Raw genomic sequence first — 12187 nt, forward strand, 5'->3', positions numbered from 1 at the left:
GAGCTCAGCAACCAGGAGGATGCTCTAGACAGCAAAGAAACGCTAGAGTTCCTCTGGAATAAAGTCCAGTCAACGCTTACCGATTTGGAGGATAAATATGACAAGCGTGTCCATGAAATCGATGGCATAGACGCACTGGAAGTCAAAGTGTACACAGTGTCTAAAAGGCTGGAAAGAAAAATAAGTGCACTGCAAAACATAAAAGAAGACACTCCAAAGCGACAGAGACCAACACTTCCTTACTTTAATGGAAGTCCTAAGGCGTGGCCGACGTTCTTCGAGCAGTTCACCAAAATAATCCACAACAGAAAGGATATCAGCGACAAAACGAAACTGCGATACTTGCAAATGTATGTCAAAGGAGAAGATGTACAAATGATAAGCAATTTCGCAATGGGAAAAGGTAACTACAAGTTAGCGTGGGACTGTTTATGCAGACGCTACAAACGTTATTTGCCAGTGGACAAGGAACTGCTGAAGAATGATGATGAAGGCAGTATCCGAAATTACGTGAGCACCTCCGATAACAGTGACGAGGTCACCGCTGATGAGATGCTAACATCTCAGGCAGCTTTGGATGCAATTGTGTTCAAAAAGTGGGATTTCAACCCGCCGGCAAGCCCCCACATGGGAAGATATATAACTGAATCTACAGAACAAGAAAATAAACTTCAAGTAGTAACAACAAAAACAAAGCAGGGTGAAGACAAGAGATCAATAAAGAAGATCTGGGCTCCACCAACTCCGACATTGGATTCGGAGGGCATAGAAGATGAGGACAAGAATGGAATTTCTGCCACAACTTCGACATCGACGTTGAGTATCGCTGAAGATACATCAACAGATATCCAATTGGAAGTTCGACCAATGGATGATATTTCCACAGTTGGCAGCACGACGGAAGAGCAAACTTCTGCGGAGACTGCAACAGCGGCTGGATGTGCAGCTGAAGAGAACAGCGACAATACCGACTCAAACTCTCCAGTGATGACCACAGCAGCGCTACCAACTATGGAGATTAAAACTGCAAGTACAATTACATCGGAAAGGGATTCAATTGGAAGTAGCAGCAACATTTTAAAGGAAACAACCATAATTACTACAAGCGAATCAATATCTGTTCTAAAGCATCAGGATCAAACGAAGGATATCTACCATTTGGAGGCTTTGGCTTCGGCAACAATGAAACGATTGACAACTTCCTCAACAGATGCACTCAGCTATACTAATGCAACAAATGATGACACCCAAAAACCGCGGAAGTTCTTCAAAGAGGCTCGACTTCACTTGGCATGGGAGCCGCCACCTAAGCAAAAGTCCAAGGTACTGGTGGCACACTCGGTTTATCTGGATGTCACACTCTCTGGGCCCCGCAGAATGTTCAGGCACGAACATAAGGATTGGATTGATGATCATTTCGTCAAGAATATTAACAATTATCAAATTTGTATTTGTCCTGTATATTATTAAGATTTCCACAGACAGCAATTCCGGAAGTTACACACTTGGCCCCCCGCAGAATGTTCAGGCATGAACATATGAATATACGATGATCGTATACATGCCTCCGACGCACTCAGCGACTAGCAGGTAGTGCGCTGTGATAGCGATAAGGGCCACATGTACGGACTGCATAAATATACAAATGAAGACCAACCCTTGCAACCCCAGAGTCAGATTACGAAGGAGACGAGCGCTGAGCCTTACAAACTCAGCGATAGGATAAGAATAGCTAATAGACCAACGCGGAGTCTTACACACTCAGCGATAAGATAAGAATATGTAATAGCCCAATGCTGAGCCTTACACACTCAGCAATAGATACATTAGATTTAAGGGTTGAAATTATACATGAGTCTGGGTATATAAACCCAGGCTCAGAAGAATAAAGATCAATACGAAACTAAACACCATCATAGTAAAGTGTATTCGTTCAGAGAGAGAGAGAGATGAAGTGACAAGTTATCAAAATCACATATGATGCAAAATTCAAAGCAAAAAGAAAAACAGAAAATGAAGAAAGAGTGGGAAGGAAGCGAAATTATATGTATATCAAAAGAGAAGCAAGAGGAGAAGTGGAAATCGATCAAAGGCCAAGAGATATATGAAGCGAGAAGCTAAAAAAAAACCAAAGTGAGAAATAGCATAAGAAGAGTAAAGAGAATCATGGGCTAGTTCAGTTATAAGGGAAATCAAGAGAAAAACGAAGGAGAAGAGAGCATAAAAAAGAGGGAAAAGATAGGGCAATAAAAAACTAAATAACATAAATGATAAAAACATGAGAAATTGAAAATTGACGTAAAGACAGAAGAACATAACATACAAGAAGTGACGATGAGAAAGAAGAGAATAAAGTGAGAAAGGGAAAAGAAAGAAACCACTTAAGAAGAATGCAGAAAAGAAAATGAGAAGCAAAAAGAGAGTTCAAGCTCAATCAAGTCATATGTGAAGTGAGCAATTATAACAGAGAGAGAGCCGTAAAGAACGAAAGAGAAGAGAAACGAGAGCATCAAAGAGAGAATTATTATGGAAATAAATTGAATCAGTATAGAAGGCAAGAAGCAAACAGATAAGCAAATCAAATAGTAAAACAGAAAAAGCACACAGAGAGAAAGGGAGAGAGAGAGAGAGAGAGAGAGAGAGAGAGAGAGATAGAGAAAGAGAGAGAGAGAGCGAGAGAGAGGGAGGAAGAGAAACGATGTTGAGCCATAAATTACCAATCACACCACGAACACGTCAATTAACAATGATTCATCTAGGTAGAGCTACATATTTAGTGGGTGTTGGCCAGCGGCAGCGAATGCCGAATGCTCCTCCGTGCTGTGGAGAGAAGTTCGCTTCAATCGAATATTTACGCAAGGAACATTTGCGATGTGATTAACAGCCAAAGTTGGTCAAGTTGTAAATGACATTGAGGCCCGAGCCGAGGGCCAGGGTATATCTGGTTGCTGGAGGCCAGAGCCAAGTGCCAAATAACAAAATCAAATGAATGTTCCGGCCGAACACAGAGAGAGAGAGAGAGAGGGAGATGGAGAGTGAATAAGAGAGAAGAAGACTGTGTGTGGTGCACAACGAGAGGTCAGTAGATAAAAAGCCAAGCGAAAGCAAATCAAATAAATTACATTAAAAGAAAAATATGTAATAAAATAAAAATGCCTCCGTCAAACACATAAACCAAGAGACAAAGGGAGGCAGCTGAGAGCTCTGCTCTGCATTAGAGAACAAAGCGCACAAAAATGGACAAAAATGGCCAAACACAAAAGCCAAAAAGCACACACACACGCACAGACAGAGATGTCTATATGTATATATGAATTGAATTGTTGTTACATTTTTATTTATTTTTCTTTTTTTCATCGCAAAAATTCATTTCATTCATTTTTATTAAGTGCGTTTTGTTAGCTGCGCGCGGTCTGGCAACGCCAAAGCATTTAAGTTGACTCCGCCTCAAATATTTCACCAAATTAAAGCTGCCCATAGACTCCAGAGTTATGGAATGGAATTCTACGGAGATAGACTCTAATAGTCAATTTAACATATATTATTCTATGCTATCTAGTTTTATCTAGTACCTAACCTATTAATCAGTATATCAGGCAGACATATTCTGTCATATATACATATGTATATCAGTCCCTTTATCAGTCTATTCTATCAGGCCTCTAACATGGAGCACCCGATACGAGTATATCAATCTATAGTTGGTCATCCTCTATTAATATTTTAGTATCCCTATACCTTATGGTAGTATAATAGTCATTCTCTCTGCCCACCCAAAGAAAGTCATGACTGGTTAAGCAGATTATAAATTCTAGATACTTCACGGAACTCTCATGTCTTGAAATGTATAACAGAGTCAGTCTAGAAACCTACACTTAGATCTAGAAATTAACCAATGACTACTTTCCCCTAGTTCCCTTGAGAAGCAACTATGCCAACTTATAATGCCTTCAGTTAATTATATAAATTTTCACAAAATTTCCCTAGCAAGAATTCAAGTTTAACCTACTTATTATTGTAGTATTTCTAGTATTAAAACATACTTAATATGATTTCAGTACCTGCCTTGAGTGGGATACAAAGCAAACTAGATATTAAATGACTCACATTAAGTTGGCTGCGCCTGAGCACATCTAAGTGCATTTTCTAATTGGTCTGAGACAAAGTTTGCTTGCTAAGCATTTAATTACAGCATTAAGTTGGCTGCGCCTCAGCACCAAGCACCTGCCATGCACATGCCCTATGCTAGCTGGACACGAACTCTAATTGCTATAAAACGGCGATTTAAGCCACCTAATTAGTTCATTAAGTTCGCTGCACCTCACTGCACACGTCAGCCATATGACGGCTGATATGAAACTTTCCTAATGCAATCCGAAGGAAAAGACAAACAACAAAAACAAAAAAAAAAGAAACAATTTCGTAAGTTAACAACGCGCGCGAAAACCCATAAAAAGGCCAAGTTCAATGCTGAAGCAACATTTCCGGAAGTATCCATGAAATTACATATTTTATATGCTTCGCTCGCCTGATTTTAGGCCAAATATTATTGTTTTGCCCCTGCACCTTATACTCCAATAACATAACTGTAAAACCATAAAACACTTTCTTTCTCTTCTTCCCAAAAAAAACCAAAATATATGAAAAGAGAAAATGAAATAAGCAAGTTGCATCCGAAAACAAATTCCATAAAACTTTGCCCAATTTCTTAAAAAAAAAATAAAATAAATAATAAGCTAAAGAAAACAAAAAAAAAAAACGAAACGAACGCATCAAAAAACTTTTGTTTCACATGAAATACTCCCTGAGCAACCTCCCAACAGCCCCTCCCCCTTCCACTCCCACCCCCACTCCACAGCTCTGCACAGGTTAAGCTTATATTGTTTGTTCTGGATGAGTCATGCTCGAGTCCATTGTGGAGCAATCGTGTTGCTTCAGCTGTGCATCCATTGTTATGTCCGACGCTTCAATGGGGCTCAATTGAACGGCCTGCCATAACCAATCATAGCTGCCAAACACCAGTGACTGCGCCCCATCCACTCACTCCTGCTCTGCCCCCCCCCCCCCCCCCCCCCCCCTTCCCTTCGTCCATGGCCCGCTGCGTGAACTGAGCGTGCTCATAAGTAGGCAATGGAAAGTGTTTCGTTTCTTTGTCCTTGAGACGGCATTTGGCTAAGTCACATAATCCAGAGATGCCCCATGCCCACGGCTGAAAACACACACAGAGTCGCGGCCACATTTACCTGCATGCTACTTAACCTCGCAACACACACACACACACACACACACTGAGAGGGAGAGCGAGAGAGTGCGATAGAAAGGTAGAGTGAGGAGGGGGAGGAGAGGCAGAGATACCATGGGTCTCAGCCAGTGACATTGGCGGCAAGTAGCTTAAATCCTTTACATTATCCCTTACGTTATCCCACATGTAACTGTTTCTAAGCGTGCCTAAGAACAGAGTCTATCCAACACACTTTGTGTGTGTTTGTATGTGTGTGTCTATGTGTGTGTGTGTGTGTGTGTGTGAGGCAGAGGGCGCGTGAACCAAATTCACTGGGAATTTAAGAGCAAATTTCCCACAAATGAAGAGCAATAACTGGAAATGTCCTGGAAGTTGGGCAAATGCTTTGCGGCGAGTTAACAATGCGCTATAATTCAGCATGAGAAACAAGAAGAAATCCTATTTTATTTAATGTTAAATTTCACAAAAACAAATAAGGAATAAAAAATAATAATAATAATAATAATGATGATGATGAAATTAGAAAACACAAATTTTTAATATAATTTAGTTCATTAAATTCATTTATTAATTTGATTTATAAATTAGCTAAATAAAATTTTATAACCCAATTATATTTATATTTCATCTCATCATCCGGTGGTAAATGCCGTTTTGAAGCACAGCAAACTGAATTAAACACGTAATTGTATATGCCCTTCACGAGCATGCCCTACACTAAATTTCCAGCACTGGAAGGTGAGAGAGCGCGCAAAATTGCCCTTCACACGACAGAGAGCGCCAAATTGCGATTTGAAATAGATTTTTACCGTTACTAACGGTCTTATGGTATTTCAGATTTAGCCAAATGTCGGACTTTAACCGACAACAATATTGAATCATTCGGCTGATTCAATTAAATGCGAAAAGCGTTCAATTTTCGGCAATTCGATATGCGGACACACTTGTCAGCTCATCAGTTAGTCAGCTTATCAGTTTGTCAGCTTGTCAGTTTGTCAGTTTGTCAGCTTGCCCAGCGTTGGCAACTAATTGAATGTGAAGCAGTACGTTGGTGGAACTAGTTAGCCACCCAAGGGTATTACCGTTGCTGGCGCAGCCTTGCAATGGAGCTCGAGTTTCGACAATGTGATTAATTGTGCATTCGCAAGTTTATGGACGAGCTGCATTGTTGCAACTGTTGCATGCACACTGCATAGTGGACGCCGCACATTTCTGTGTGCTCTGCTGTGCGCTCTATAAATAATGCACATTGAGGTTAGGTTCAAATTAAGTTAAGTTCGTTTCGGATTCCCAGCTCAACGCTGCACATAAATTGCAGGTTTTTCGCATTTTACATGAAATGTTGTTGCTGCCGTTGAATTCACCTGCATTATGAACAGAGGTATGCAAGGACACCTCAATTCGCAATCGTAGCAAATGCCAGAGCTGGCATGCCTTGCCAGCAGTTTCTTTGAATCCAGAATATTACCCATTGCCTGGAAACGAACGCTCTAATTAGGCGCCCAAGATATCACAAACAGTTACGAGTTTCATCACTCACATCGCTGTTGGCCAACAAAATGCCACGACAACTGCAACTGCAACTGCAACTGCCATAGCAACTGCAACTGCGCTAAATAGCAACGGAAAACAATGTAAAAGTCGAGCGACAAAATCATATGTGACTTTAAGCCACCGCCAGAGTATGCGACTTGTTTAGATACCCTGTAAAGGCAGCTTGGAAAGGAATTAAAGCTCGACAAGATCATTAAAGTGAATCAAATAGAACCACTCACCCACAGAAGAAATGTTAAATTGTAAAAATTGTTTATATACATATGTATGTATGTATGTATCAATATGCACCAAATGATCCTAGTCGGATATACTCGCATGCGCATGCAACTGATTGAGGAAAACTGATTATAGAGAGTAAAATGAAAAACACGCGGCACAACTGAAACAAGCTGAAACTCAATTTGATTTCGCTGAGTTTTCAGCATATGCACACATATGCACACCCACACACTCATGCACACTCTACACTTTGTTGTGCGTTTAATTGAAACTTTTAGTGGATGACTCTTTTCACAGTGGCTTAAATTTTTAGCACTTCGATACAGCCAGAGCCTAATTACAAGCTATCTCCGTCTCGCTTTCGCACTTGTTGAGCTGTCTGTGTAATATTTTTGGCTGAGCCAGTGCAAGCGCAAACAAAGTGCGAGCGAAGATGGCAGAGGTGGAGCGTGAAAAGAGCGAGAGAGACAATGAAGATGGAGAGCCATGCAGACAAAGTACTTAAATAAGCAACGCCATTTGTAGCGGCAACTGCAACTGTTTAACTGTTTACGTTCTCTCTTTCACCAACTCTCCAACTGTCCAGTTCACAGTGGTGAAATAAGCAAGCATATCTGGCATAATTAAACAAGTGAGACGCATTTTTCTTCTATATGTCAATTTGTGCAGTAAGTGCAAAAATAAAAATAAATAATATATTTAAAAGTACTAAAATTATACAGTATATATTATGTGCATATTACTAGTGATATTTTGCTTTAAAGCAAGATACACCGGCCCATAGTACAGAGCTTAAGTTCACTGCTGAAAGTCTACTACTCTACATAATATTCAGCTTGTTGCCATAACGATATTAAGATTTTGTTTATTTGTAAATGCAATCATTGTGCAATTGATTGTTAGCAAACAATGAACCAACATGAATCGACGGTAAAACACAAAAGAAAACGATAGCTCGTCTGGGCAGAGGAACCGATAATGCGACTCAAATGAACCAGCGAACACGCTGGCGTTTTGTGAACGGAGCGAGCGATTCAGCAACTGAACGAGTGTACAACTCCTTTGATAGAACTGCGATGGACAACTGATGTAGCATACTCTTTTGGGCCAAGTTCAAGACATACATACATGCCTGTCTGTTTCATGGACAACTGATTGTATCTGCTCAAATGAGGCTGAGGCACACATATCAGCCTGTCTGTCTGTCTGTCTGTGTGTGGGTGTGTATGTGCATGTGTGTAACGCAGCGCAGACATCAACACAAAAAACCTTTCAAAAATCTAGTGCGTACATTCGTTTGGTGCACACATTTCAATTTCCGCTTCATTTACGCCTTCCTTTTCATGCGTGTGCGTGTGTTTGTGTTTGTGTGTGTGTGTGCGTGGCGTCTTCCTCTTCACTGTGCTTCCAACCCATCTGCACTCAGCCATTCACTCGCACAGCAGCAGCAATACCAACACACACATACACGCCTATCTATGTATTTGTATGTATTTAAACACGCTCATTCGTTCATTAAAATTAAAGAGTCTTCAGTTTGCACCTATTGCAGCATTCAGCTTTTGCGCTGCAGCAAATAATACAACACATGTATAACATTGATATCATATGCACATGTATGTATATGTGTAGCTATATTTGAAGGACACTTCAATCCAGTTTTGTATGATTTTATAAAATTTTCGGTATTCAAAGTATGTTTGCTGTCGATCAACTGGAAATCAAATGGGATGCATAAAATGCACTTTGCGGCTTGATTTGTGTTGGATAACTATTTCAGCTCTACAAATTCATATAAACCTAGATTTTAAGCTTGGAAAAAAACATTACCATATTTTACTTTGTATAGACTCCCATTATGTAAATACATATGTATGTATATAATACATATGTACATTTATTACTTGCTCAAATCGACAGATAATGCAGAAAAAATACATAGTTTTTACTTTAAAACAAAAAGAGCAACGCAGCCCTTTTGTGGTTTATGTACGTGCTGCAATTTATAGCAGCAAGGACACAAATCCGGCGAATTGGCAAATGCAAGAAAATTGCGTACTAAAAATTGGCCGCACATTCAGCGTAGACAGCAGCCCAGACACAAACCAGCCAGTATTTTATAAACAGTAATTTAGCCGTTGCGAGGATTTTTCAACATGAAATAAATAATGGCAGGGGTAGTATAAGAGTGGAGTATATATGAACGGAAAATAAGGCACTTATCACCTCCGAGAACCCTTCAGCTGAATTAAATAATGCCAGAGCAAATAAATCCCGTCGGGATATTTAAAAGCGCCAATTCAAAAAAAAAATAAAGAGCGAGCGCCGTTAGCTGAACAATTGTTAAGGTATATATTTTGTTGTCGATTTTTTACTGGATTGATCGCATTATTTGACATAGTTTCGATACAAAAAAAAAAAAAACAGTAACGTTATGTAATTGCTAACAACTGACTAACGGGTTCGTTTTACTGTTAATATTCATCATTTTGATTAATCCTCATTTTCATTCTCATTCTCCTGTTTGTGTTTTGGCTGCTTACAAATAAACGCTTAATGATTAACGGTAAAGTTTTCTGCTTAACGACTACATAAAAATCTGCATTTACAGCTATACGAACATAAGTTGTGTGTGTGTGTGTGTGTGTGTGTGTGTGTGTAAACATACACATATAAAAACATACAGACATACGTACAAACATACATACATATAATATATATATATGCTTATGCACAGTCCTAAAATCGGCTTAAGTACACCAATTTGCTATGCCCACAGAGATTAACATAACCTCACTTAAACATATACTTAACACTAAATGGGATGGGGAAGAGGGCGACGATGAGGGCGGGGCAAGGGCCTAAAACCTAAAAGTAAATCATATATTTATACATTTATATATATGTGTGTGTGAATATGCTTAAGATTAACTTAAAACTAAACAAATTAAAACAAACAAAATATGAAAAAAAAAAACATATACATACATATATATAAAAAAAATATGGCTTAGATGGATGGGATTTGGAATCGGACTCATGATAGGAGTTTTAAGGATTGGGTAAGGGGGGCGCGACTTTGCACTTGGTCCTTAGGCAGCGGGGTGGAGACGCACATTAGAAGCGCTGTGGCAAGAGCTCGCTCTTGATGCCCCTTATCGAATGCTTCTTCTTGCGGTGCGTGGACAGGTTGCAGGACTGCTTGAAGGAGGCGCTGCACATATCACAGTTGAATCGCCGCTCCTTGCTGTGCACCACCCGATGCAGTTCCATGCGCGACTTGTACTTGAACTTCAGTCCACAGGTGCCATAATCGCAGATATACCAACGCTCGCCGTCGTCCGATGAGACGGCGCTGCTCGCGCTGGCCGTCGTGCTATTCGAGTCCTTTGGCAGCAGCTCCTGGCCGCCGGCCAGCAACGGTATGCACGACTGCTGCAGCACCACAGCGGCGGCGGCGGCAGCAGCAGCCGCTGCATTAGCATTGACGTTCACATTCACATTAGAGCCGCCCACCACTGGACCGGCCAATGCGGTATGCGACAGTGGCGGCGGCGGCGGGGGCGTGGCTGTTGCTGCTATTGTTGCACTCGTCGTCGGAGTTGTCACTGTGCCCGCATTCACAAAGCAGGACGTCGATGCCGGTGGCGGAGGCGGCGGCACCACTGGCACCACCTGCGACAAATGGTAGATTGTGGTATTGGCGTTGCTCCCTGCTGCTGCGGCTGCCGCTGCCACCTGCATATCCGGCGGTAGGCTCAAGCTGGCGGGCTCCACTTTGATATCGATGCTGTTGCCTCCGCCGGCCCCGCCGCAGACGCTGCTGTTGCTGCTACGCGCGCTGTGATCGCCAGCAGCAGCAACCGCCACGGCATGCAGCTCTGCCAGATCCTTGGCCGTATCCCGCTGTTGTTGTTGCTGCTGTTGCTGTTGTTGCTGCTGAAGCTGCAGCGTTTGTTGCTGCTGTTGCTGCTGCTGTTGCTGTTGCTGCTGCTGTTGCTGCTGCTGTTGCTGCTGATTTTCCTGTTCCTGCTCCTCCTCGCTGTACTTGGCACAGTGATACAATGCCAGCGGCATGGGCAACGTTGGCAACGTTGTTGTAGTAGTCGTGGCAGCCGCTTCCACATCAGTCAAGCAATAATTGGAGCTGCGACCATGCTCCTGTTTACACAAACACAAACACATGAAAACAAACATTTTGGGCGCCAAAATAACGTAAGAAGGGAAACATAACATGCACGAGACTGAGGGCATTGGGCGGTCGGTGTCCTGCTGGCTCTGGTGCTTACCTTGGCGAGGCCGTGCAGAAAGTTGTGCTCATCTTGGATGTGCTTCCAGAAGGCGTCCTGCGTCTGCAGCTCCTCCTGGCATGTGTGGCAGACGATCCAGAAGCTATCGCCCGATAGGCAAAACTCGCCAAGCTTTGTGTAGATTTTATTGTTTTTGCTGAGAATGCGCGGAAAGCCCATTGCGTTGACGTTGTTGGCGACGCCTCGGGGCCGTGCGTTGCGTTTTATTATTATTTATATGAATGTTTTGTTGGCTGGCCGCAGTACAGGGTTGCATTTGACAATCTGTGCATTTTGTGGTGATATATCGGATTTATATATATATCGATGTTGCGCGGCACGTTTCGCAACACACCAACACAGCGTTGCCACCTAAGATTAATTTCAAAAGCCCGCCAAACATTTTAATTGAATTTAAATTAAAACACGTTTCATATATTTTTTAGCATTTCTTGTTTTTAAATTTATTTTGCTTAATTCGTCTGCAAGTTCATTTAGTAAATTTTATTTTCTCTTGGTCTTGAAATAAAAGTAATAAACAGGAAAAAAAAATAGTTTTAGTTTATATATATATGCATGTATATATATAGTGTTTTATAAATACTTTGACGGCTTCAACTAACAATAAAAATATATAAATTTGAATATATATGTATGTGTGTGATTGCGTGTGTGAGTGTGTGTATTATTAAACTGAAACGAAAGTTGAAATTTCTTAAAATTCATATTTACCCCCAAATCTAATTTAATAACAGCACAAAAAAATATACATATGTCTAAATATACGTATATATATATATATATATATATATATACATATAAATATGTATGCAAATATATATATATATATCTAGTTAGAAAAAAAAACTTTTTTAATACA

The 12187-nt window shown here is 40.9% G+C and overlaps 2 protein-coding genes across 2 annotated transcripts in view; one reads left to right on the forward strand and one right to left on the reverse strand.

The window, feature by feature from the left end:
- The window catches only part of LOC149090612 (uncharacterized), a 2231-nt gene extending 761 nt beyond the window's left edge, over nucleotides 1-1470 (forward strand). The window contains exon 1 of the mRNA XM_089263563.1: nucleotides 1-1470. This exon is cut by the window's left edge and continues 761 nt beyond it. Coding sequence (XP_089119689.1) covers nucleotides 1-1470 — 1470 coding nt within the window.
- A 7876-nt stretch (nucleotides 1471-9346) lies between these two features.
- Nucleotides 9347-11619, reverse strand: ATbp ((A+T)-stretch binding protein). The gene is made up of 2 exons (XM_030388678.2): nucleotides 11308-11619; nucleotides 9347-11179 (listed from the first exon to the last, which is right to left on the reverse strand). Exons 1-2 carry the CDS (start codon nucleotides 11485-11487, stop codon nucleotides 10136-10138), a joined length of 1224 nt encoding a protein of 407 aa, XP_030244538.1. The 5' UTR covers nucleotides 11488-11619; the 3' UTR covers nucleotides 9347-10135.
- Between the last annotated feature and the right edge of the window lie 568 nt (nucleotides 11620-12187).

The sequence above is a fragment of the Drosophila navojoa genome, chromosome X (genome assembly GCF_054131105.1).
Source record: "Drosophila navojoa isolate 15081-1374.11 chromosome X, UAZ_NAV_1.0, whole genome shotgun sequence".
In the NCBI taxonomy this organism is placed as follows: Eukaryota; Metazoa; Arthropoda; class Insecta; order Diptera; family Drosophilidae; genus Drosophila; species Drosophila navojoa.

Excerpts from the sequence above, each read along its gene's own strand:
- ATbp (XM_030388678.2), bottom strand. The coding sequence starts at position 11,487 with ATGGGCTTTCCGCGCATTCTCAGCAAAAACAATAAAATCTACACAAAG. Across the intron at positions 11,180-11,307 it reads TTCTGCACGGCCTCGCCAAG|GAGCATGGTCGCAGCTCCAA; the intron begins GTAAGCACCAGA and ends TTGTGTAAACAG.